The sequence below is a fragment of the Protopterus annectens genome, chromosome 12.part0, assembly GCF_019279795.1.
Source record: "Protopterus annectens isolate FY-2018-M chromosome 12.part0, PAN1.0, whole genome shotgun sequence".
NCBI classification, from domain to species: Eukaryota; Metazoa; Chordata; order Ceratodontiformes; family Protopteridae; genus Protopterus; species Protopterus annectens.
In genome coordinates this window covers 502,106,105-502,133,801 of record NC_056746.1, presented here as the reverse complement: position 1 = coordinate 502,133,801, position 27,697 = coordinate 502,106,105, and the positions used below count along the sequence as shown (strand labels likewise).

At 44.5% G+C, this 27,697-nt stretch overlaps 1 protein-coding gene across 4 annotated transcripts in view; it reads right to left on the bottom strand.

Moving 5' to 3' along the window:
• Nucleotides 1-27,697, bottom strand: part of CDR2 (cerebellar degeneration related protein 2) — a 104,470-nt gene that overhangs the window by 11,020 nt on the left and 65,753 nt on the right. For all 4 annotated transcript variants that reach the window (XM_044089627.1, XM_044089625.1, XM_044089626.1 and 1 more), the window contains one exon: nt 3,607-3,768. In XM_044089627.1, coding sequence (XP_043945562.1) covers nt 3,607-3,768 — 162 coding nt within the window. The remainder of the gene's footprint in view (nt 1-3,606; nt 3,769-27,697) is intronic.

Below are 27,697 nucleotides of genomic sequence, written 5' to 3'. Positions count from 1 at the left end.
CTTCATTCATCAACCCCTCAAAGTACTCTTTTCATTCTCTTCATTCATCAACCCCTCAAAGTACTCTTTTCATTCTCTTCATTCATCAACCCCTCAAAGTACTCTTTCCATCTCCTCAACACACTCTCCTCGCTTGTATGTTTCAGTCATTATCTGTTATCATCTTTACCTGCTGCACATCTTTCCTAGCTTGGTCCCCTCTGTCTAGCCAAATCGGTACAGGTCCTTTTCTCCCTCCTTAGTGTCCAACCTTTCATACAACTCTTCATATGCCTTATCCTTGACCTTCGCCACCTCTCTCTTTGCCATACACCTCATCTCCTTATACTCCCGTCTACTTTCTTAATCTCTGACAATCCCACTTTGCCAACCTCTCTGTATACTCTTCTGTACTTCCTCATGCCAACCTCTCTGTATCTTCTGTACTTCCTCATTCCACCACCATGTCTCCTTGTCGTCCTTCCTCTGTCCCGATGAGATACCAAGCACCTTTCTAGCAGTCTCCCTCACTAGCTCTGCTGTAGTTACCAGCTATTTGGTAACTCTTCCCTGCCACCCAGTGCCCGTCTTAACTCATCCCTGAACTCCACCTCACAATTACCCTTTTTCAATTTCCACCATTTGATCCTTGGTGCTGCCCTCACACTCCTCCTCTTCTTGATCACCAACGTCATCCTACAAACCACCATTCTATGCTGCCTAACTACACTTTCTCCAGTCACCACTTTACAGTCTCAAATCTCCTTCAAACTGGCCCTCCTACATAAGATATAATCCACCTGTGTGCATCTTCCTCCACTCGTATGTCATCCTATGCTCCTCCCTCTTGTTAAAATACATATTCACCACAGCCATGTCCATCCTTTTCGCAAAATCCACTACCATCTAACATCTGGGTGCAAGTAATGTAGATTTATCTACAGCTGGTTTATTTGGTCACACTCTGGCTTTTCCCACCAGGTGAGGATATACGCTGCAGTACGCAGCTGAACATTATATACTGCTGTAACACCAGGCACCTCTCCCAGGCCACTCAGCACTGCTCATTACCGCACAGGTTTGAATATCAAAGGTGTTTAACTGATCTTCAGGAAACCTGGTGAGAAATAACTCCATGCTTTACTTATTACCCACAGTTATTCAGTGACTTCATGGTGTTGTGTTTAAAATGGAACCGCAGCATGTTCCAGTCAGGACAAATGCTTCCATGATCCCTTATTCATCCTACTGTTAACTTAGCTTGCTGCTGCAGTGTTACATCCACGGGTTGTATAAAGACTGGATACAGACCATATCTCCTGAAGGAGTCTAAACAGATTAGAGAGAATTCCTTTCACCTATCCATGTAGCGCAATTAAAGACCCAATGTTTTCTCACAAGTACAAAACGTTCACTATAACTGGCTGAATCAGTCTCACATACACAGACAGCTACTGATTGTCCCGATATTCCCTTTGGTATTAGAAAACATTTGAAATAGCTGCTTGCATAACTGCTGTAAAGAAATTTATTAAAACCAAGGGTGTCCAAGTGTGCTTAGGTCTGTTACAACTGTACAAAAGTATGCTCTACCATGAGGTATCAACTCATTTATTAAGTAACAAGACTAAAAGTGATACATAATGTACTAGTGAATACATCCTACAGTAACATCCAAGCAGACTGCTTACACTGTACGCAAGTACGGTGAAACAGGCACTGGGCATACAACAACCAATATCATATAGAAAGTTTGTGAGTTAGTGAAAGCAGACTACACGAACAGCAGGCAGCTACTTCATTTAAAGGCAGGGGCAGTTTTAAAATGCAGCTGCAAGGCAAGCATAGCTATACTACTGTGGTCTGAAAGACTAAGGCATCACAGTAACAGATTGTTTACGGCACATACACAGACACACAATAGGAGCTGATGAATTACAAAGAGTTAACCATATCAGCCACATAGCTTCAAACAGAGCAAATGACTCATTTCTCCACCAAGCCAGCATCTGCATTTTTTTTTTTGCAGAGATGTGAAGAAAAAGCAACACTAATGTTATTTTATAAAGTAAAAATGCACATCTTGGGACGCAGCTTAAGAAAAATATGCCAAATCCAGAACCTTTGCTAATGTGTATAAATACATGCTTCCTAAAACCTGACAACATGTACATGGCAAATTGGCATACAAAATAACAGTCAATCACTAAATCTAAATGTCTTGGGGAGGGAGCTTGCCAAAAATGTTGCCCAATCCTCAGACTAGGAAAAAATATACTCAAGCAACATGTCGACAGCAACTGGAAAATTTACTTTGTAGCAAAAAAGTGCACCAAGAACACGCGGCTCAGTAGAGTGAAGCATTAACAATATCTTGCAAAAAATGGATTGTGACATACACAACACTGTCAAATAAGGTGGTACAGCTGGACCTGAACAAGGTTTCTTTCCATCAATGCTGTGCAGACTAAAGGTAGGGTTTCAATCCTACGGATTCAACTGGATGAACCACACCATGGCAGATAACATGCTTAAAGTTCAAAAACAGCACTGGTTTCCAAAGTAGCGGCACTTATATCCATGGTGAAATCTTTACAGGCAAAGGACCAAGGATCTTTGCGATTTACTTATAATATTCTGCTGGTGATAGTTTTGCAACGTTCTTATAATGTAGGGTTTGATATGTTGGGGGGGGGGGGCAAGGCTATTTTCCATTGTTTGGATGATCCCGCTGTACAGAAAGTCTGTAAATGGGAAGAGTACTTGTGCAGATACCTTAAGAATTGAGGTAAAGCTGTACTACGGCTGGAGAACAGAACTTATGGAAAATAGGTGAGTAAATGGACTTGCAAAAGAGCTCTAGAGTGGAGACTTCGAAGAGAACTGTAATAAGAAATAGGGAGGGTAGAGGTTTTTAAGTACTCATGCACTTTCTGGAGAGGGAGGGAGTTTTGGGATGAGAGTTTTATACAACTCATAGTAGTCGTTTTCATCCCAAGATAGTATCAGCTTGCTACAGTTAACAGAACAAAGGCACTTGTAGATTTAACCTACTAATTTTCTGACCCTGCAGAATTTCAAAATTCTCTAGCACTGCCTTTTGCTAGTACTTGCAGAAACCAGGAGGAGCATTTTCTTTTAAACAGCTACTTGACTTTTACACAATGGTGTATAGTCATGGTAAATGAATGAGGTACAGTCTTGTTTTCCAGGTAAAGCAAACTTGGTCACTACAACACTCTAAACAGAATGCTTCCACAACCTAGAGTTTTAAACTAAAAATATGTCACAGATAAAGAGAGGGAAAGGACACGGATTGGTTCCTATTATGGAGTCTGCCGACCTATTAACTGTTTTCACAAATCATTGCAAAGAATTGTCCGTTTTACTCCCTACAGTTCTTACTCAGATTCTGTTAAACTCATACAAAATTCAGAGTGTACCAAACGCTGATGTGAGAAGTGTGAGGTTTCAACCCAGTGATTTGGCATCTAATCTGTAATTTTTGTTCTGAAAACCATGTTTTCTAGTTTAGAGAGATTCAGTCCCAGGAGCAATCTACTAAACATGCCATTGTCTCTTTCCAAAAAGACATTAATCATCTGCCCATTGTAAACAAGAACTTACTTGCGAAGGTCATAGAGTTCCTTCAGGGATGAAAATCTGTGCAATGCTGCATGCGACTCAAAGGTCTCTCTCAGTGAACTTCGTTCAGACTTCTTCATCTCTTCCACTTGTCGCTGAAGATCTTCCACATGAGTCTGCAGAGATTCTATCATATCAGTCATACTAAGGAGAAACACAAACAGGTATCATAATGAACATATGCATTAACATCCTGACATAAATCCATTTAACATACTATCCTGTCACACTAACACGCATGCACTAGTTAAATCTACACAAAGAATTCAAACAGATTATCTCAATCTTATCAGTACTGAAGCCATATATCTCTCAACATATTTCTTCAAAATTCTGGACAAAACCAGAAATAATGGGGGGGGGGGGCAAAGGCCCCTAATTAGGGACAATAGGTCTAACTTGTTTAAAACGTTAACCGAATAAGTTTTGCATTGATATGCATTTTCTAAATAGGTATGCAACGTTAACGTCGGACAATAAATTTTACAAGAACAAGGCAAAAATCAGAGACAGCTGAAGTATGACTGAAGTCATTTTATTTGCAAGGAAATGTTTCATGTTAAAGTGACAATTTAAAAAAGTTGTTCTTACCACAACACTCCATTTGTGTCATCTATTTTCATTCTTCCTCCACCTATGGGTTCTGGATCAGACCTCAGATCCAACTTGGCCACTTGCAAGCTGAAGATTTGAAGTTAGAGCTCCTCCCTCATTTTCCACAATGCCTCATTCTCCCAGATTAAGTTCACCAGGCAGAAACAGAAAAGGAGAAGAGTATTTAGGGAGCTCAAAAAAGGAACTGTAGCTCCTCCAAGTCTGTCTGCCAGGTCTTATAGAAATTAGATAGGGGAAAGGAGAGTGGGAAAGTGAAGGAAGAATAAAAAACACATAAAACTGATGTTGCCAATTTTCATTCATTCCTCCACCTGTGGGGCAGGGTCCTCAGGTACAATAACCTAGGGGGCCCTCATGAAATATATTCTGGAGTACCGGAGAACGAAAAGTAGCCTTATTTCCAGAAGGGATGTCTATTTTATAGTGTGTAATAAATGTATGGAAACTTGACCAGGAGGCAGCGGCACAAATTTTAATGGACACACTAGAACAAAAAGCTTGACAAGTCACCATGGATCTCGTAGAATGGCCTTAGACCGGTCCCAGGCAAAGAATACGTTTCAAAGTGTAAATTAAGGAAATGCAATCTCTTATCCATTTGGCAAGGGTCAGTTTGGTAACTGCTGCCCCTTTAACATCTGAAAAATATAATGAACAATTAGTCAGATTTCCCTGAAGGTTTTAGTCCTGTCCTGATAAAAATGCAACTGCCTATGGATATTCAGAAGATGTAGCATGTATTCTCCTTTGTTCTGAAAAGAAAACCAGTAGAACAGATACTCTGTAAAAAAATTAAATAAGGAGGATTAGATAAATAGGGCGTGCAGTTTTGAAACTCTTCTGAAGTGATAGCTACTAAACAGGCAGTCTTCCAAGATAAACTTAAATTCTAATTAAAGCTGCCAGTTCAAAAATGGGAAGCAATGACTTGTAATAATCAAGGTCAGATCCCAGGAAGGACTAGGGTCCTTGACTGGAGTGCAAAGCAAAATATACCTGAGGAAGACCGTGCATAGTTTTTGAGGACGCTAGGGAGACAGAATTCTCTCAAACATGAAAATTAAAAAAATAGCTGACAACTGTGGAACAACTGGCTCCATTTTGGAAAACAAAGGCCAAAAAATCAAATACTACTGGAACAGGAGCCATAAAAAGGGTCGATAAACTTTCAGTTGAGCCCAAATGGAGAATCTCTTCCATCTGCTCTTGCAGATATTTCTGGTGTACACTTTGTGAGAGGAAATTAATTTTTTGGACTGGGGATGAAAGCCTGGAATGTCTAGCCATCACTGGAATTGGAGAAACCATGCGGTCAGTTTTAGACCTTGAAGATCCGGGTGAGTTTTCCCTGAGGGATGGGATAGTAGATCTGGTACAGGTTCCAGTGTTCAAAGAGGGCAAACCAGGCAAAACCAAAGGAAGGTCAACCAGACTTTAAGAGACCAAATAAGGTGCAACAAGGATCACTTTGCTCTTCAACCAACGTGCTTTCTGAAGAAATTTAGTGATCAGAGGTAAACAAAGGAAATAGACCGGAGGGTCAAGCATGGACTAGAGCATCCACTGGTGACTATCCTAGAGGGGGGAATCAAAGCAAAGAACCTGCTGCATTTGTTGAGGGGGGGGGGGGAGGGACACAGATCGCAGCAAGGCTGACCCCATTTGGGGAATATCATGTTTGCCACTAACTTGGTAACCACTCGTGAGGCATCAGTAAAACTCTAAGCCTATCTGCTAGAATGTTGGACATCCCCAAGAATGTGCACTGCAGTTAGATAGCTGGTAGAGATCTCCCATTGGCACACTCATTGTTTCATGACAGTGGGTATGATCTGGTTCCTACTTGCTTGGTGTGCCACAGTATGGACACTGTCCATGTGGATCGGAACAGCCCCTAGAGGGAGAAAATTGTGTAGTGCTTGCAATGCTACAAAAAGAACCGCTCTCATCTCCAGGACATAGATATGCAATTTTGCCTTCTGAGGCGTCCACTTGCCTTTGGACGGTCAGTCCCAGAAAATGCCCCCCCTCCCATGTCTGGGAGGCATCCATAGTCAGTGTGAACTCTGGCGGAGGAAGAACAAAAGGAACGGCCTTGGGTGGCTTCCACAGAGTGTAGCCACCACTGAAGAGAATCTTTGCGTGATAGCCCTGATGGGATGCTTCAGTGAGTCTACTGTAGTATTTGCATGTGTAACCGTGCAGTCAATAATAGGGTTATTGTGATAGCCATAGAGTCAATGCCCTAAGCACCAACTCTGCCAGAGGACTGGGCTTTGCTAGAAACTGGGAGACATGGCACCTGAGGGTTGACGCACTGAGGGTAGGTAAGCAAAGGTTTTGGTCATGTGTAAACATGTCCTGATAAAATCTATTAACAGAACCGGCAGCAGTTGTGACTTTTCTATGTGGACTGTGATGCCTAGAATGAGAGAAAGGCATAACAGATGGCCCCTGGCTTGAATAAGTAGATGCCTGGTCAAAGTGATTAAAAGTCAGTTATCCATATAAGGAAAGACATGGAGTCCCTGCAGTCTGAGATGAGCTGCAACTACCTCCATATATTTGGTAAACACCTTGGGGGCTGTGGTGAGACCAAACAGTAGCACTTGGGACTGATAATGATGGTTCCCCCCAGCCTGAAAAACGAAGGAGAACCTCATCTTAATATGAAGGTACACATTCTTCAGGTCTATCTAGTACACCTAAGTTGGTCATATTCAGAAAGGGTAGGATCGATTGGACCATGACCATCCTGAACTTAGAGTTCCTTCGCCTTCTTGTTCAGAAATGTCAGGTCCAGAACTGGCCTTAGATCCCCTGTCATTTTTGGTACTAAAAAGAAACTAGAGTAAATGCCCAATCCTACTGGATCAGGAGGGACCTCCTGGATAAATATTTTTGAAGCAGCTTTGTAATGTCTACTGCTGCTACCTCCCTTTGATTGGGTGGTACATCTGGGATGAGATTCTTTGGTTTGGGAAGAGTTAAAAGGGAATAGAATATCCTCTGGACAGAATCCTTTTCACCCATCGATTGTTTGTGAAGGCTATCCAGGCTTCTGGGTGCAAGGATAAATGCCCCCCTCCCCCAACTGCCTCTAGGGAAGAGCAGCTGGGCAACCCCTTCAGGGACGCTGGAAGGATCTGTCCAAAAAGGGGAGAGAGACACCCTTGATTTCATGCAGCCCCTCTGGCTCATGGACGGCACTGTTCCCCCTCTGCCTCTAGAGGAAAAACCTCACTGAGCTTCTTGAAAAGGACCTGGAGATTTCCGGAAGAGTCCCCCCCCCCTCACCATGCCGATTCTTGGAGAAGGATCTTTGCAGTGTAGAAAACCAGATTCGGACACCAGACAAGGTCTTTCCATCCTTCGCACTCTGGGAGAGGGAGTGCCACAAACTGTGGGGGCAACAATGACAAATCAAAAAGCGCATTGACAAATGATGCCTTGAAGGATTCTGCTAAGTCACACAATTGCATCCAGGTATGGCACCTAATGGCAATGCCTGAACCAGCTGCCCTTGAGGTGCCTTCAGCCACGTGGGAAATTAACTTCATGGATGAATTTAATATTGATTGAAGAGTGGCCATTGTGGAAGAGAAAACTTTGCACTCAGACATGGACTTTGGATCAAGGTAGAAAGTTCCCGGATTAAGTCCCTTTGCAGCCTGGTAATGCTTGCAAAGTAAAGGTGTATGAAATGTAAAACTCTTTCCAAACCTGTCCAAAGCCCTCGACTCCCTGTTAGGGGGGCTAGACAGAGAAGCTCTCCTGAAATAGTTCCCTTTTGGTGGCTGTCATGACAACCAAGCCATCTACCAAGACCCCTTTCGTCCAACTGGAGTTTGCCCAAGGGAGTTCGTAAGATCTTATCAGCTCGCTAGGGTACAGGCTCTACCATAGTCTGGGTCCTTTCACGTTCTGGAAGAAACCTTAGTCAATAAGAGGATCTGCTTTGGGGGGGGGGGGGCAGACACCTAGGATGTAGACTGGCACATTCCGAAAGCCGTCAAAAGCAAAGTCTCCTTTGGGTTGGGCTTTGGGAGGACCATCCACCCCTCTGATGGAGTATCTCAAAGATGTCTGCAAAAGAGACATCGAGTGGAGATCTAGGGGACCCCTCCCCTTCCTCAAAGTCAGTGTCAGTCATGACAGACTCCTGTGGGGAATCCAAGTGTTTCCTTTTACACTTCTTACGAGGGACCTTCCCAGTGGGATCCTCCGGGGAGGTATCAAAACACATCTGAGGTTCCACAGTGGGGAAGAATTGAAGGCTTTTTCACACAGGTTGTCCCACAAGTCTCAGGCACACACTCCATGGAAGCACGGATCGGGTCCGATAGAGGGAGAAAGTACAGTTGTGTACACCTACCATAAATGTAGATGTTAGAGTGTCTTCACTGTTGCAGTCATAACTGTAGGGTGCTCCTGCCGGCAGGCAGCCCGAGGTCGGCCAGAATCCCAAAGTCTGGGTCCGGCGTCGGCTGTACAAGCTAGTACCCTGACGTCAGTACGCTTTGGTACATAGCCCTCAGCCAACGCCATCTTCTCCAGCCTTTCTTGCCCTAGATGTCAGAAGTCCCCAACAAGACAAAAATGAATCCAACAAGGAAACACAAATACACCACAAAAAAGGAAAAGGGAGAAAAAAAAAAAGAGGGGATAGGAGGGAGGGAAACCCCGACTGCAACAGTGAAGACACTCGAACATCTACATTTATGGTAGGTGTACACAACTGTACTATGTTCTTCGTGTTTCACTGTTGCAGTCATAACTGTAGGGTGGAATCCCAAAGCAGTGTAAAAGGGGAGGAGGCTTTAGATAGAAGAAGGGGAGGCAAGAATACCCTGCAAGACAGCAGAGGCAAAGCCTGCCCTGGTCTTAGAAAACAGGGGGAGATTGTAGTGCTTGGAAAAAGTATGCACAGAACTCCAAGTGGCAGCTTCCAAGATATCCTTGGTAGGTACTCCTCTGAGGAAAGCTGTAGAAGTGGCAGCTGCTCTAGTAGAATGACTTCTAATGGTACCTGGAAACTGTTTTCCATGATGAGTGTAACAAAATCTGATTCCATAAGCAATCCATTTGGAAATGGTTTGTTTAGAAATAGGCTTTCCAAGAGAACTGGAGGCAAAAGAAACAAACAATTAGACTTTCTGAACTCTTTAGTCTTGTCCAGGTAAAATCGTAACTGTCTGTGCACATCTAATGAATGCAAAATCCTTTCCCCTTTATTTTGAGGATTTGGAAAGAAAGTAGGAAGGTGAATAGTCTGATTTAAAGCCACTTTCGAAATCACCTTAGGCATGAAAGTAGGATTGGTCCTCAAGGATACTCTGTCCTGATGGAAAATAAGGTATGGTTCCACAGCCATGAGAGCTTGCAACTCCGAGACCCTTCTGGCAGAGGTCAAAGCTAATAAAAGAACAGTCTTCCAAGATAAAAACTTAATATCTGAAGATGCAGCAGGCTCAAAAGGTGGCAAAGTTTCTAAAACATAATTAAGATCCCAGGCAGGGACAGGAGGGGTCCTGGGAGGCCGCAAATTTTTAGCCCCTCTCAAGAATTGCTTCACCAAAGGATGAGAAAAAACAGGAGGATCAGAACTGAAATGCGCAGAAATAGCAGAAGCATGAATCTTAATGGAAGAAAAGGAAAGTCCTTTAGATAAAAGTTCCGAAAGGTAAAGCAAAATAGAAGAGAGATCAGGAACCAGAGGATCCGAGCCTCGATCCTGCATCCAAATACAAAACCTCTTCCATTTAGAGGCATAGGATTTCTTGTGCTAGGCCGTCTAGCTTCCAAAAGAACATCCAAAACTTGTTTGGGGAGAAATCAAATTCCTTTGAAGAGCCAAGCTGCCAGGCAAAGGGTCTTGAGATTGGAATGTAGTAACTGACCCTGATGCTGGGACAGAAGCGAAGGGTTCAGAATGAGAATCCAAGGAGGCCCCAAGAACAGGTGCTTTAAAGTTGGATACCAAAACTGTCGAGGCCAATTTGGAGCAATCAAGATGAGGAACTTGGGCTTGTCCTGTTTTATCTTCAGTAATACTCGAGGTAGTAGAGGAAGAGGAGGGAAGGCATATGCTGAAAGGCTTCTCCAGCTGAAGGACAGGGCATCCACTCTCCAAGCTTTTTTGTGGAAGGACCTGGTGCAAAAGCGAGGCAGCTGATGATTGAGATGGGATGCAAACAGATCCATCTGGGGACATCCCCAAACTGCAGTAATCATGTTGAATAAGTTGGTGTCCAGCATCCATTCGTGAGGATCTGAAATGTTTCTGCTCAGGCTGTCTGCTAAGAGATTCTGTTTCCCTGGAACAAATTGAGCCTGGAGATGTAGATTCAAATTTAGAGCTGTGTCCCATAGAACCATAGCTAGTCTGCAAAGGGGGTACGAATGAGAACCCCCCTGCTTGTTGATGTACCACATAACCGTGGTGTTGTCTGTGCGAATTAGCAGAGGCCCTGGTTGCAAAAGGTTCTTGAAGGCTAGAAGGGCATTTTGAACTGCCAACATTTCCTTCAGATTGATGTGCCAGTGAAGATGGTCCTTTGTCCAAGTTCCCTGCTGGCAATGGTCTAGAAAGTGTGCTCCCCAAGCATAATCCGAGGCATCCGTGGTTAGAATTTGAGTAGGTTGAGGAAGACGAAAAGGCTTTCCTTTGTTTAAAGCGCATACCCTGGACCATCAGAGGAACTCCCTCTGTAGGCAGGGGATCAGAGGAATCAGAATATCCAGATAGTGGTAATGCTGTGACCATACACTTTTCAGATGCCATTGAAGCTTTCTCATATGAAGCCTTGCGTTTGGAATCAACAGAAAGCAGGAAGCCATGTAGCCCAGAGCCTGCAGGAATTTCCTTGTAGTGAGCTGAGATAGAGTTGCTAAGGTGTTGAAAGTAGAAGCCAGCTGAGTTTGCTTTTCTGGAGTGAGGAAGGCCCTTTGTAAGGTTGTATTTAAGAGGGCTCCCAAGAATACCATTTGTTGAGAAGGGATCAAATGTGACTTTTTTTGTGTTCACTGAGAATCCCAGTAGAAGGAGAAGACGTTGAACAAAGTCCAGATGTTGAAGCAGAAGATCTTTGCTGTCTGCCAGAATAAGGCAGTCGTCCAAATAGGGGTAAATCTGGATCCCCTGAAGTCTGCAGTAAGCCACTACTGGTGCCAGGCACTTGGTAAAGACTCTGGGCGCAGTAGATAAACCAAAGGGCAGTACAGAGAATTGAAAGTGCCTCGAACCTGCCTTGAACCTGAGAAATTTCCTGTGTTCCTGCCTGATGGGAATATGTAAATAGGCTTCCTTTAAGTCCAATGTCACCATCCAGGCATCCTGAGAGAGCATTGGAATCAGTTGCTGCAGAGTAAGCATCTTGAATTTTGGAATTTCCAAAAAGGTGTTTAACACCGAAAGGTCCAGAATAGGTCTCCATGAGTTTTGTTTTCTGGGAACCAGAAACGGTCTTTAATAAAAACCTTTTCCCATCTCCGAGAGTGGAACAGGCTCTATGGCTCTCGTGGCCAGAAGAGCATCCACTTGAATTAAGGCCTCTGACCATTGATGTTTTGGCAGATCTGGCCAACCGTGAGCCCTTGGCAAAGTCTGAAAGTGGAATTTGTAACCTTTTAAAATCACGTCCAATACCCATCTGTCCTGGGTAATAGGAGTCCAATTTCTGTAAAAAAAGAGACAGTTTTCCTCCGAGAGGGACATCCAGGTGAACGAGTCCTGTAGCCCAACCGAGAGAGTCATTGAGTTTGCTTTCTTTGAGATTGGGATCTGTCTTCTCCCCTTCTAGGTGAAGCAGTCCATTGTCTAGATCTGTAAGAGGCCTGACCTTGACCACGACTTCTGGAGCGCCTATATCTTCCCCTTTGAGGCCCATCAGACGTGGGAAAGGGCCAATTCCTGGAAAATCTAGGAGGCTGAACTTGCAAGAAATCTTTTACAGTCTGCATAGACTTTGCCTTTTCTTCCATCTTTTTAATAACTTCCTCAGCCTTGGATCCAAAAAGAACATCATGTTGAACAGGGGCATCTAGTAACTTAGCCTTAACCTGTTCAGGTAAACTTTGTTCACGAAGCCAGGCATGTCTCCTGATAACAGTACCAGAGGCTGCAGCCCTGCAAGAAGCATCCAAAGCATCAAAACCACAATGTAAACTATGCTTGTTCACTTGTTCAGTAGCATGCAAGACATCCTGAAGTTCCTTATCCTCTGCACAAGCAGGCAGGGAAGCAAGCTTTTGCTTTAAAACAGACAAAAGAAATTGCTGATACTTAAACATATGAAACTGGCAATTTAAAGCCCTTACAGACAAGGTAGCAGAAGTATAAACCTTTTTTCCCCACCTGTCTAAAGCACGAGAATCCTTCTAAGAGGGAATATGATTTTTAGAAGTAGCAACCTTAGCAGCCTTAGATCCCTGAGAAATAGTTTCAGGATCCGCAGAAGGGTTTTTAAATAAAAATAAATGAGAGTCAGGAACCCTATAAAATCTATCAGGCTTAGAAGGTGCAGGAGGCATGGAATCAGGATTCAAATTAGCCTCAGAAAAAGCATCATCTACAATGTCCAAAACAGGAGGGATAGCTAAAGGCCTATGCTGAGGAAGAAGAAGAAATTCCCTAAGCCTCTTCTTGGAAGCAGAATACTCCTGTCCTTCCCAATGAAAATGTTCCCTCATCTCATGCAAGGTTTCCCCAAAAGAGAAATCCTCAGGCGGAGAGGCCGAGGGTAAAGAGTCCTCAGCATCCGAATCCTCATAAGGAGGAAAGGAATAGTCCTGATCTGAGGAAGAAACAGAAGATACAGAAGCCTGGTCAGAGGAATCCAGAGTAACATCCTGTCGAGGCCTTTTCTCAGGAGGGGGGTGAGAACCCCTAATCATTGTAAGCAAATCTTCAGCCATCTTTAATAATTGCTTTTGTGTCCTGGGAGTGGATTCAGAAGCAGGAGTCTTTGTCTTTGCCTTTGAAATAGTGATGTGAGTAGGCCTGAAAACCCCCTCAGAAGCCGGTACCTGCACAGCGGTTCCGGGCCCATCTGAAGGAGCGACGTCCGAAGGTCCTGCAGCAGTTAAAATAGTGGGCCTTGATGGCTCCCCATGGGAGTCCATATCGGCCATCTGTTCAGAAGTGGCGGACGACAGGGGCTGCAAAAGCGCCTCACTGACGACAGCCGAACCGGAAGCAGGCTCCAGCTGCAACGAGTCCTGTTTGGACCTCGGAGGCCTGTCTTTGTCTTTGCGCTTCTTTTGAACTCTGGTAGTGTCCGACGACATTCTATAATTGAAGCGTCTGCCAAAATAATTTAAAGCCCAATCGTACCTGCGCTTGATAGTACGAGAGTTGAACCTGGCACAGAACAGACAACAAGAAACGTCGTGATCAGGGCCTAAGCAAGGTAGACAGTAAGAGTGGAAATCTTTATGAGGTATTTGTTTCCCACACGCTATACAATTAACTTTTTCTGACATCGGAGGAACAAGAAAAAGATTCCCCAACGGGGTACTTAGCTTTGAGAAGAGAAGTAAGAACTTCGGACCGACAACAACAAAATACGCTGTTCGAAAAATCGCCAACCAACGACTTGCGAGCTGCTTTCCACCGCACGGCAAGAAAGACTGTAGAAGATGGCGTCGGCTGAGGGCTATGTACCAAAGCGTACTGACGTCAGGGTACTAGCTTGTACAGCCGACGCCGGACCCAGACTTTGGGATTCTGGCCGACCTCGGGCTGCCTGCCGGCAGGAGCACCCTACAGTTATGACTGCAACAGTGAAACATGAAGAACATCCAGGGGTCCCCTAGACAGGACCCTCTGGACAGGATCCTCTCCACCACTTTGAAAGCAGGACTACGAAGACCCAAAAGTGGTCTCTGGAGCCAAGGCTGTCGCAGAAGACTTCTCTGGAGCCCCAGCAATTTTCCGCTCCCAGGGGAACAGACAGCGCAGAAAACTTTGAAGCAACACCCTCCTAGACCCAAAATCCAAGCTTCAGTTCTGAGATGCACTGGTCCCAAACACCAGAGCCAAGCACATCAGGGAGGTGGTCAGACTGGAAATAACTACCACTACTGGATCCAACATCTCAGATCAGAGGAGACTACTCAGGGAGGAATACAGAATGTCTGCTCATGAATCTAGAATGAGATGGAGCTGGCAAAACCCCCATCTGGATCTGCGCCTCAAGAAAATTACTCAGTCAATCCACCTCATGCTCGTAAAAACTCCAGGATGACCTGACAGAAGAATGCTGAAGGTGGCTTGGAGGGTCTATATTAGAACATCGAATATTTAACCGTTCGAATCACTAAAGGTCGACCTTTAGTGATCGAACTGTTAAAACATTGAATGTTCAGAAAAAAAAAAATTAAAACAAAAACAAAAAACTAAACCATGTAGGCAGGGGGCAAGCCCCTGCACCCCCCACAACTTATATACAAATTTCCGTTTACTTGTTCGTTGTTTTTCAGTTTCCCTATTCTCATGTCGACTGTTAGACATAGTCGGCTTTTGAGAAAGTAATATAGACCCGGCCTGGACACTCTTTGGGGAGATCCCCGGGCAGGGAGACTTCAGCACTGAGACACCCGTCTCAGAGGAAGCCATGGAAGCATGGGTAGCTGAAGGGAATGAATTCAAGGTAGTCTGATCCGAAGGCCTCGAATCCTAGGTTTTCGTGCCTTTGACACCTCAGATGAGGAGGACCTTTCAAGGGAATGTTTCTTCTGTTCCCTGGCCTCCTTGTGTTTCTTGGTAGAGGTTTGAGCCCCTGAAGTAGATGGTAGAGCAGGAACAGCAGAAGGAAGAGGCCCCTTAAGCACCAGCTTATTCTTGCAGTCCACCAATGCCTGCAGATTACTCTCCTCACACAATGAGCAGGAACAAGTGAGCCGGGCCTAAAACAGTAGACACTCTCCCTGTGGGCATCAGATAAAGAAATAGTGCCCACAGAAGTGCATTTTTTGAAACTCAAATGTTTGACAGGTTTTTCAGCCATAACAAAACCGCCAACAAACAAAAGAACTAGAAAGAGACAGAAAAGGAAGAAAGGGAGTACTAGACTGTATGGAAGAAAACTGCAGGAAGGACATACAAGCTACTAATTGTAAAAGTTTTTTTTTTTTAATCAAAGGAAAAACAAGAAGAGGGAGTTACAACTAGGAATGGTTAAAGTCGACTGGTGAACCAAAAAATGTATCCAACAACTGGAAGGAGCTCACCGACGCAACCTTGATACTTTTCATATGAGATCAGAGGTAAACTGTAGGAATGAGGCATTCTGGGAGAGAGGGGAGGAACTCTAGCTTTGAAAGCACCAGAGTCTGATCAGAGGTCAGATCCAGAGTCCCACAGGTGGAGGAATGAATGAAAATTTACATCAGATCAGAGGTTACAGCATTTAAACACTTAAAAATTATAGATTTTAAAATAGCAATAAGCCAGTTTTGTGGTCCAAGAGGATAAAGTCCTCAGAGACTTGGATAAAAACACGCCTGACAAGCAGACTGCATTGGGTGGTAATGACTGGACCTGAAGCAGAGTCTAACCACTGCACTGTTTGCACTTGCATGACAATGTGTGGGGTATGCAGCATGTGGCTGCAGGTGTGAGTTTGGCTCTTCCAAGCTAGTGGCGAGAGCCCCTTTAGGTACTACACACACACACACACACACACACACACACACACACACACACACACACACACACACACACACGAAAATGAAGGTCAAGTCTACAGTGGACCAAAAGAATCATTGGGCTGTCCAGAAACAGGTGGCTTGATGGTCTACAGGCATGAGGGGCAAAAGTGTTAGTAATGGCCACAGGAGTACACAAAAATATAATTACAACTTAACCTGCTTAAAGAAACAGTGCCCCTGAGAAGGGCAAGACAGACACGTAAAAAGATGGTATTTCAAAGATCTCCTAAAAAGAGGAATTTGAACTGTATGCCCAAGTCAAGGAACACAGCTAATTCCAAAGAACTTAAGCAAAGCAAACAAAACAGAAATGTTGAAGAACCTATGGAACACACCATTTATTCCCCACGATGGTCAGAGCTTTGCAGCTATGGTACAGGGCTTCAACTCCTTGAAAACAGGCAGTAGCCTGACTGAAGAACATGACAAAGTTCAGGGATTCCAAAAACTTAACTGGCAGCAACTAGCAGCCAATGCACATCACAAAGTCAGGGGTTATACAAATGTCACAGAATGCACCAGTCAAAAAGGTCTAGGTGCAGAATTCCACACACACTGCCAATGCTTCATATTCTTATCCATAAGCCCAAGGTAACAGATACTACAGTAGTCCAAGTGTGACATTACTATGACAAAAAATACTGTGGGCTATAGTTAATTTTGAATTATGTGCAGTGATGATTGCTTTTACTTCTTGCCTGCAAGGTATCCTACACTACCTTGTACTTTATTTCGGATAATCAGGTGGCCGGCATGATTTTACATGGACCTTTTCTAGCCACAAATCCATTCCCAGAGACTGAATCCAGATTAGATAGAAATTCTCTATAATCCTACAGAAGGGGAGTTATAACAATTACACAGCTACCGTGTTAGTGCTGTGTTACACTAGCAGTAAACAAGAGAAGCAGAATCCCGAAAGAATATTAAAGAAAAATACCCAAGAACCGTCACATCAGCAACAGTTACATTGCTAACTAAGCAAGGAAATGTACTTTGGCAACTTCAATCCCTAGGTCACAGACACAGTAAACCTTAGGTGCTACAGGTGGCGATTTTGAGTAATGGAAGAGAATAAAGACCATCTAGATGGCTTTTTGCAGCAGTGTGCGTGTGTGCGGCAGGGTAGGTCTCGGTCATGAAGCTTTAAAGAAAACAATGCAAGGTCAGCTCCCTTAACGATGGGTAGCCACTTTACAGTCTTTAGCATTTTACACTGGTGCTTCCTCTTAGGAAGTTTAAGGACAACTTACATCTACCACCTCTACAATGCACCTGATGCAAGCTTCACTGAATGCACTCTAAGGGAAAAGCTCTTGGGCACTGGCAGAACCTTTAAAATAATGTATTACACCACCTTAGTCATCATTGTGCATAAACTCTGATGCTAAAGGAACATGCATACTACATCTGAGAATCTGGGGCAAAGCATTCAAAATAAAAGCTGAAACGGCATTTTTTTCTGAGCCACTCAGTGTTTTGCCCACACAATTTACTTATACAAGTCGAAGAAAACATTTTAATGTACAAATAAAAAGTACAGTTTTGTACCTACCATAAATGTAGATGTTCGAGTGCTAACACAGCTGCAGTCATAACAGATGGGTTCTCCTGCCGTCAGGCAGGTCCTCGGACGGCCGAATTCCAACGTCTAGGTCCGGCGTCGGTTGTCGTCGCTTCTTCCCTGACGTCAGTGCGACAGGGATATAAAGGAACCAGCCGACGCCATTTTCTTCAGTTTTTCTTGCCCCAGATGCCAGGTGCCCCCAGAAGGAAGGCAATACATAAATTTGTGTAATAATGCAGTGCAATATTGCAATATAATCAATATACAGTAGTTGCAAGCAAATACATCATAAATGAATACCCCAATCAGGTTGTATGAGGATGTGCTAGCCTACAGGCCTGTCCCAAGAGGGGAAGGAGGGAGGGAAACCTGGACTGCAGCTGTATTAGCACTCTTAACATCTACATTTATGGTAGGTACAAAAAGTACAGTTTTGTACCTACCATAAATGTAGATGTCCGAACAGGATAGCATCTGCAGTCCTAACAAATGGGTTGTCCTGTCGTCAGGCAGCCCTTCGGTCGGCCGGATTCCAAAGTCTGGGTCTGGCCTCGGCTGGTGTCGCACTTCACCAGACGTCATCTCTCCTGGTCTTCAGGTATAAAGGCATCAGCCGACGCCATTTTCCTCAGTGTTTCTTGCCCCAGATGCCAGTTGCCCTCTTGGAAAACTAAATTTTGGATAAATGCCAATGTTTCCAAAAAAAATAGTAGGCAAACACAAAAAATAAGCATGTATGTACATATATATACAAACAAATACACCATAAGAGATCCCCCCCTAGCTAGCTATTAGGAGGGTAAGTACCCTAGGAGTACCACAGAGGGGAAGGAGGGTAATCCTGACTGCAGATGCTATCCTGTTCGGACATCTACATTTATGGTAGGTACAAAACTGTACTATGTCCTTCAAGGATGCATGTGCAGTCCTAACAAATGGGTAGAATACCATAGCCAAACTAGGGGAGGAGGAAGAAGAATTATGGTGTAGTTAGGATCCCTTGCAAGACAGCAGTGGCAAACCCTGCTCGGGATCTAGAGTATAAAGGTAAGTTGTAATGCTTGGCAAATGTATGCACGGAGGTCCAAGTAGCCGCCTCAATAATGTCCTTGGTAGCCACTCCTCGTAAGAAAGCTGTGGTAGTGGCTGTAGCCCTTGTAGAGTGAGGTCTTATGTTCTGTGGAATTTGCTTTCCATGGTAGGAGTAACAGAATCTTATGCAATTTCCTATCCATTTGTAGATTGTCTGTTTGGAAATTGCTTTTCCTTCCCTTCCTGTTGCATAGGCTACTAAAAGCTGGTCAGTTTTTCTATTACCTTTGGTTCTGTCCAGGTAGTAGCCTAACTGTCTATGTACATCCAAGGTATGCAGCAGTCTTTCCCCCCTGTTCTGTGGATTGGGAAAGAAGGTAGGTAGGTGGATTGCCTGGTTTAGAGACACTCTGGATACCACCTTAGGCATAAATGTAGGATTGGTTCTCATGGACACTATCTTGATGGAAGATTAGGAAGGGTTGTACTGCCATTAAGGCCTGTAGTTCAAACCCTTCTTGCTGAAGTGATTGCCAGTAGGAAAGCAGTTTTCCATGATAGGTGTTGAAGATCTGCTGTTGCTGCTGGTTCAAATGGAGGGAGTGTCAATTTTTCTAGCACAAAGTTCAAAGTCCCATGCTGGTAATGGTGGTTTCCTAGGAGGTTTTACATTCTTGATTCCTCTGAGGAACTGCCTGAGTAGAGGATGTGAGAAGACAGGGGGATCGAAGCTGTATTCTGCAGAAATAGCTGATGCATGTATCTTGGAGGAATAGGACAGGCCTGTATGGAGAAGCTCTGCCAAGTACTCCAGGATGTTAGCAATATCTATCTTTGACGCATCTTTTCCTCTTTCAGTACTCCAAATGACAAACCTTTTCCATTTTCCTGCATAGTTCCTTCTTGTTGAAGGTCTGTGGGCTTCAAGGATAATGTCTTTAACCCTTTGGGATAAATCTGGGTTAGTTGCTGTTATGTGATGTTCCAGGCAGTCAGTTGCAGAGTTTTCAGGTTTGGATGCAGGATGCTGTAGTCGCTCTGAGTTAACATCAAAGGAATCAGGGGTAGTGTCCACATTCTCCCCAGAGACATGCTCCTCAGCAATGGATACCAGTGTTGTCTTGGCCAATTTGGAGCTATCAGAATTATCCTTGGACGTTCCTCTTTGATTTTCAGTAGTACCTTGTGCATCAAAGGAAGAGGTGGAAATGCATATGCTGTCAGGCCTTTCCAACTGAAGGATAGAGAGTCCACCTTCCATGCAAGTGGGTGGTATGTCCTTGTGCAGAATTTCTTGAGCTGGTGATTGAGTGGGGATGCGAATAGGTCTATTTGTGGCATTCCCCATTTCTTTGTGATGGCCTTGAAGATGTCCGGTGTAGCATCCATTCGTGAGCATCCGAGGTAGTTCTGCTTAACATGTCTGCTAGGATGTTTTCTTTTCCGTACAAATATTGCCTGTAACTGGATGTTGTAGCTCAGAGCCATATTCCAAAGGTCCAGAGTCATTCTGCATAGGGGGTATGAATGAGTGCCTCCCTGTTTGTTGATGTACCACATGACTGTGGTGTTGTCTGTCCTTATTAAATGGCCTTCTTTGAGGAATGGTCTGAAATTCTGGATTGCTAGTTTTACTGCCAGCATTTCTTTTTGATTTATGTGCAGGTGCAGCTGGTCTGGAGTCCATAATCCTTGTATGCATTTGTCCAGCATGTGTGCCCCCCAACCTAGGTCTGAGGCGTCCGTTGTGATGGTTTGGCTTGCTTGAAAGTTGTGGAAGGGCAAGCCTGGGTTTGACTGGCATGCTTGAGCCCACCATAGGAACTCTTGTTTCAGGCATGGGATTAGTGGGATTTCGGTTTCTAAGCTGTGCCTGTGTTGAGACCATAAATTCTTTAGGTACCACTGTAGCTTTCTCATATGCAGTCTGGCATGGGGGACCAGGATTATGCATGATGCCATGAAGCCCAAGGCCTGCAGTACTTTCTTGCTGTTAGTTTGTTCTGCTTTGTTAATGCCAAGAAGTAAAGAGGGAGTTGTTCTTGTTTTTCTGCAGTTAGGAATGCCATCTGTTTTACTGTGTCCAATTCCGCACCCAAGAATGTTCTTGTTTGGGATGGTATCAGTCTTGACTTTTTGAAATTGACTGTGTATCCCAGGGCTTATAGTAAGCAAATGACTCTTTGTAAGTCTTTTGTCAGCTTGCTTTTGTTGTCCGCTTGTATCAGGCAGTCGTCCAGGTATGGATAAATTTGGATTCCCTGTAGCCTGCAATGAGCGATTACTGATGCCAGGCATTTTGTGAATACTCTGGGCAGTAGATAAGCCAAAGGGCAATGCTGAGAATTGATAATGCTCTGATCCTGCAAGAAATCTGAGGTATCTTCTGCAATTTGGTCGTATGGGGACGTGCAGGTATGCCTCCTTGAGATCTAGAGTTACCAGCCAACACTCCTTGCCCAGCATGGGAAGAAGTTGCTGTAGGGTCAGCATTTTGAATTTTGGGACAATGATGAATGTGTTTAAGACGGACAGGTCGAGAATAGGTCTCCAACTTTTCTCTTTCTTGGTACTAGGAAGAGTCTGGAGTAGAATCCTTTGCCCAGTTCTGTTAGTGGTACTCTTTCCACAGCTCTCATCTTTGTTAATTGAGCTATCTGCTTTAGAGCTTCTGTTTTTTGATTTGGAGGTAGGTTTGGCATTCCTCTTTTTACTGGTAAGGTGTGGAAGTGAAACCTGTAGCCTTGGTCTATGGTCTGTAAAATCCACTTGTCTTTTGTGATATAGTGCCAATTTTTTGAAAATAAGGCTAACTTTCCGCCTAAGGGTGCTGCTATTTGTTCCCTGGTAGGCGGTGTCAGAGCCAAGTCACTGTGATTGTCCTGTTGCAGTGGCTGTGTCTGTGCCTCGCTGGTTATTGCCTTGCCACTGGCGTCCTCTGTAGGCACCTCCTCTGGATTGATTTCTGCCTCTGGAACGTCTATTCCTGCCTCTCTGAGATTTAGAGGAGTCTGGAAAGGACCAATTTTTGGAAGGCCAGTTCCTGCTAAACCTTGGGGGCTGAACCTGTAAGAAATCCTTAACTGTTTGTACAGATTTTGCCGTCTCTTCCATTTTCTTCATTACTTGCTAAGCAGGAGTACCAAATCTGGCCTTATCCATAGGAGCATCTAACAGCTTTGCTTTAACATGATCCGGCAAGGCCTGTTCTTTCAACCATGCATGCCTTCTTATAACTGTGCCAGTCATGGCTGATCTAAATGAAGCCTCCAGTGCATCATGGCCACATTTTAAAGAATGGTTACTAACCTGCTGAATGTTATTCACCATTTCTAAAACATATTTCTTATCTAAGGAGTCATCAGAGGACAGTTTCTTAGTTAACTGATAAAGCATAAACTCTTGGTATTGGATCATATGAAACTGACAGTTCAAATCTCTAGCTGAGAGAGTAGCAGAGGTGTAAATTTTTTTCCCCCATCTCTCTAAGGACCTGGATTCCCTTTCAGAAGGGAGAGGGTTTTTTGCTGAGGTCGAAGCTACTGCCTTAGTAGTCTCAGGATCTGCAAGAGGGGCCTTGTATAGGTGGTGATGAGTGTCTGGTACCCTGTAAAACCTATCTGGTTTGGCAGGGGCTGGAGGTAAAGTATCAGGAGCAGTGCAATCATTAAAAGCATCATCCACAACAGGCAGAACTGGAGGTATAGCTAAGGGCCTATGTTGCGGTAAGTGTAGAAAGGTCCCAAGCCTTTTTCTTGAATCTGAGAAATCTTGTCCCTGCCATTGGAATTGTTCTCTCATGGCATGTAAGGTTTCCCCAAAGGAAAATTCCTCTGCTGGAGAGGCAGATGGAATAGATTCTTCAGCATCGGAATCTTCATAAGTAGAAAAAGGAGCCTCTGGATGGTTTGTAATGTCAGAGTCATCCGAAGAATCATCTGAGGACACTGGCTCTGGGGGCTCTGCTCTAGGTGTCTTTTCTGGAGGCTGAGAGGCCCTGTCTGGGTGAGATTGGGATCCCCTAATTAAAGAGATGAGATCCTCTGCCAGAGTAAGCATTTGTGAACTGGAACTGGGCCTGTGTGAGGGGGGCTTAACAGGCACTGATTTAGCAGTTTTGGCTGCTTTAGCCCTGGCAAAGGCCTTAATAGACATGGCTGCAGGAGGCCTAGCAGCACCACGTGCTGGGGTAGAGACATCCAAAGGGATGGTGTCTGATAATTCTATAGGAACCACATTAGTAGGCAAAACTTCAGAGGCCGATTCAACTAGGGTAGCAGGAGCCTCGGTAGTAGTCATGGATTCGGCTGAAGATTGACCCGTTTGCTCGGTTTCGGCCGAAACAGAGACACTCGCGGTTTTCTTAACCGTGGTTTCGGGCGAAACCGCGGACCGCGAGCGTCTGTCTTTTTCTTTGCGTTTAACAATTTGAGTAGTCTGAGGATCCGACGGCATAATGTACGCAAAATCTGAGCCGAAAAACTGTTCAGCAAACTCCGACCGACGCCTAAGCATTCATCGGTTGAAGGAAGCACAGGCTAAACAGGCTGCTACGTCGTGGTCTGGGCCTAAACAAGGTAAGCAGTAAGAGTGGAAATCTTTATGAGGTATTTGTTTCCCACAAGTTAAACAGTTATTTACTTTTTCTGACATCGGCTGAGGCAAGAAAGAGTCCCCAACGGGGTACTTAGCTTTTTAGAAGTCTTCAAAGTAGTATTCGGTAGTAGTAATCTCTGGATCTGACCGAACGGCACTTGCGAACAGCTTCTGCTTCGGGCGCCACGCGGCAAGAAAGACTGAGGAAAATGGCGTCGGCTGATGCCTTTATACCCGAAGACCAGGAGAGATGACGTCGGGTGAAGTGCGACACCAGCCGAGGCCAGACCCAGACTTTGGAATCCGGCCGACCGAAGGGCTGCCTGACGACAGGACAACCCATTTGTTAGGACTGCAGATGCATCCTTGAAGGACATCTGTACTATGTTCATCGTGCATACAGCTGCAGTCATAACAGATGGGTAGAATCCCAAAGCTAAGAAAGGAGTGGTAGGCACTAGGTGGAACTAGGAGCCAAAATTCCCTGCAAGACTGCAGTGGCAAAGCCTGCTCTAGATTTGGAGTATAATGGTAGGTTGTAGTGCTTGGAGAAGGTATGCACAAAACTCCAAGTGGCTGCTTCCAAAATATCCTTGGTAGGAACTCCTCTGAGGAAGGCTGCAGAGGTGGCTGTGGCCCTGGTGGAATGAGTTCTAATGCCTGTAGGTACAGTTTTGCCATGAAAGGAATAGCAAAAGCGTATGCAGTGGGCTATCCATTTTGAGATTGTCTGTTTGGAAATTGGCTTTCCTTGAGCTCCTACCGCATAGGCCACAAAGAGCTGTTCTGATTTTCTGAAAGGCTTTGTTCTGTCCAAATAATAACGCAGTTGTCTGTGGATGTCCAAGGAATGTAGTAATCTTTCCCCTTTGTTTTGAGGATTAGGATAAAAAGTAGGTAAATGTATGGCCTGATTTAAAGCTACCCTGGATACCACTTTAGGCATAAAGGACGGGTTGGTTCGTAAGGAAACTCTGTCCTGATGGAAGATAAAAGGCTGGACAGCCATGAGAGCCTGTAGCTCTGAAACTCTACGAGCTGAGGTGATAGCCAGAAAGAAAGCTGCTTTCCAGGACAAATATTGCAAATCTGATGAGGCAGCTGGCTCAAAAGGAGGCAAGGTCAGTTTTTCCAGAATGAAATTAAGATCCCAAGCAGGTATTGGTTGTTTCCTTGGAGGTCTTAAATTCTTAGCCCCTCTGAGGAACTGTCTTAAGAGAGGGTGAGAGAATAAAGGTGGATCAGTGTTGTATTCTGCAGAAATGGCTGAGGCATGGATTTTGATGGAGGAGAAAGTCCACTGCTTAGCAGTTCAGCCAAGTATTGTAGTACTTGAGGTAAATTCAGTTTTCCAGGGTCCTGGCCCTTTTTCTCATTCCAGACACAAAAATGTTTACATTTTGCGGAGTAAGTTTTTCTAGTTGATGGCCTTCTGGCCTCCAAAAGGACATCCTGCACCTCCTTGGAGAGTAGGGCCTGCTGTGATGCTAAGGAATCTTCCATGCGGCTAGATTGAGTGTTTTTAGCTGACTGAAGAGTTTTGAAGCTGTGCAGAGTCAGAAGAGGCATTAGAGGCAGGGTCCATGGTGGGGAATGCGTCAGGCTCCTCAGGAGTGGGTACCAGTGTTGCCTTGGCCAGTCCGGAGCAATGAGGATCATCGTTGGTCTGTCTGCTCTGGTCTTCAATAGAACTTTGGGCAGCAGAGGAAGAGGTGGGAAGGCATAAACTGTCATTGATGTCCAACTGAAAGAGAGAGCGTCCACTCTCCAGGCCTTTGGATGGAAGATCCTTTAGCAGAATTTTGTCAATTGATGATTTTTGTGTGAGGCAAAGAGATCTATGTCTGGCCTTCCCCATTCTTGGATTATTTCTGTAAAAACTTTTGGATGCAACTTCCATTCATGTGGATCTGTCATATTCCTGCTTAGGTCGTCTGCCAGCGTGTTTTCCTTGCCTGGCAAGTACTGTGCTTGTAGTTCCATTTGTAAGTCCATGGCCATGTTCCAAAGTGACATGGCCAGTCTGCATAGGGGGTAAGAATGTGTTCCTCCCTGCTTGTTTATGTACCACATAACTGTGGTGTTGTCCGTTCTTATCAATAGTTGACCTGGTTGTAGAAGGTCCTTGAAAGCTATAATAGCATTTATTACTGCTAGCATTTCTTTTTGATTGATGTGAAGGTGCTTTTCTTTTTGGGACCACTTGCCCTGAATGCACCGATCTGTCATGTGCGCCCCCCAGGCGTAGTCCGAGGCGTCTGTTGTGATGACTATTTGCTTGAGGCTTGCTGAATGGAAGACCTGTGTTTGTTTGACATGCTTGAGCCCACCACAGAAATTCCTTTTGCAGACATGGAATTAGTGGTATTATTGTTTCCAAACTGTGGCTGTATTGAGACCATAGGTTTTTCAGGTACCATTGTAGTTTCCTCATATGCAGCTTTGCACATGGGATTAGTAAGATGCAAGATGCCATGAATCCCAGAGCCTGCAGGATTTTCCTTGCAGTCAGCCTGGTGCAATTTGCTAGTGTTCTGAAGTATTGAATTAGTTGCCCCTGCTTCTCTGGTGTGAGGTAGGCCATCTGGGTGTTTGTGTCCAAATTGGCACCCAGGAAAATTATTTTCCGAGAGGGTATTAGCCTTGATTTCTTTTTGTTGACTTGTGTATCCCAGAGAATTCAATAACATTATTACATAAGCCAGATGTTTCAGAAGAATGTGCTTGCTGTCCGCTTGGATCAGGCAGTCGTCCAAATAGGGATATATTTGTATCCCTTGAAGTCTGCAGTAGGCAATTACTGATGCCAGGCATTTCGTGAATACTCTGGGCGCAGTAGATAAGCCAAAGGGCAATGCAGAGAATTGATAATGGGTTGAACCTGCAAGAAATTTGAGGTACCTTCTGCAATTTTGTCTGATTGGGACATGCAGGTATGCCTCCTTGAGGTCCAATGTTACCAGCCAAGACTCCTTGCCCAGCATGGGAAGAAGTTGCTGTAGAGTGAGCATCTTGAATTTTGGCACGAGTAGAAATGTGTTTAGGATGGATAGATCCAAAATAGGCCTCCAATCTTTTCCCTTCCTTGGCACCAGAAATAGCCTGGAATAAAAACCTTGACCTTGTTCGTGCGTAGGTACCTCTTGAATAGCTTTCATGTTTATGAGATCTGTAATTTGCCTTTGTGCCTCTGCCCTTTGATTGTGTGGCAGGTTTGGCATGCCTCATTTTTGGAAGGGTGTGAAAATGGAATTTGTAGCCTCTGTTTATAATGTCCAGGATCCATTTGTCCTTTGTGACAATGCCAATTATTTGAAAATAATGCCAGCTTTCCTCCTAAGGGGGCTGCCATTTGCGACCCGGTTGGCATGCAAAGGGGAAAGTCATTGGGTTTGCTTTTTGAAAGATTGCGAGTTGTCTTCACCACCTCTTTGTGTATACGATCCTTGGGATTGTCCTCTGCCCCTCGGGCACCTGTATCTACCTCTTTGGGGTCTGTCTGTGGCAGGAAAGGACCAGTTTTTGGAAGGCCAATTTCTAAAACGTGGGGGTTGAACCTGTAGAAATTCTTTCACAGTTTGCATTGATTTAGCCTTTTCCTCCATTTTCCTTAATACCTCCTCAGCATTAGCACCAAGTAGTACATCCTTTTGAAGAGGGGCGTCTAGTAATTTAGCTTTGACATGATCAGGCAAGGCTTATTCCTTGAGCCAGGCATGCCTACGTATGACTGATCCTGTAACAGCAGCTCTACATGAGGCCTCTAGAGCATCAAAACCACATTGTAAGGTATTCTTACCCACTTGTTCTGCACTATGCATCAAATCCTGCAACTCCTTCAAGTCTGGTTGTTCAGGTTGTGACATTTTACTTTTCAATTGTGATAACAATAACTGTTGGTATTTTAGCATATGAAACTGACAGTTTAAGGCCCTCATGGATAAGGTAGCCGAGGTATATACCTTTTTCCCCCACCTTTCTAAGGATCTGGAATCTCTCTCGGAAGGCAATGGAGTTTTAGCAATGGAGGCTTCAACTCCCTTGGGGCCCTGTGAGATGGTTTCTGGGTCAGCAGCATGGCTTTTGTATAGAAATTGGTGAGAGTCAGGGACCCTGTTGTACCTGTCAGGCTTAACTGGAGCTGGAGGTAGAGAGTCCGGGTTAAGGCAGGCCGAGTAAACATCATCTAGGATGTCTAAGACAGGAGGTATAGCCAGAGGCCTGTGCTGAGGAAGAAAGAGAAATTCCCTGAGCCTTTTCTTGGAATCTGAATAATCCTGGCCTTCCCAGTGGAAGTGTTCCCTTAAGGAATGCAAAGTTTCCCCAAATGAGTAATCCTCAGGGGGGGGGGGGATACAGAAGGAAGGGATGGACTCCTCCATATCAGAGTCTTCAAAAGGGGAGTAAGAATGTTCCTGATCATCAGAGTGCTCTGAAATAATGCAGCCCTGATCAGAGGAGGGGGAATCTTCCTCCACTCTAGGCCTTTTGTCCGGAGGGGGCTGAGAACCTCCAATAAGAGTAATTAAATCCTCAGCCATTTTAAGCATC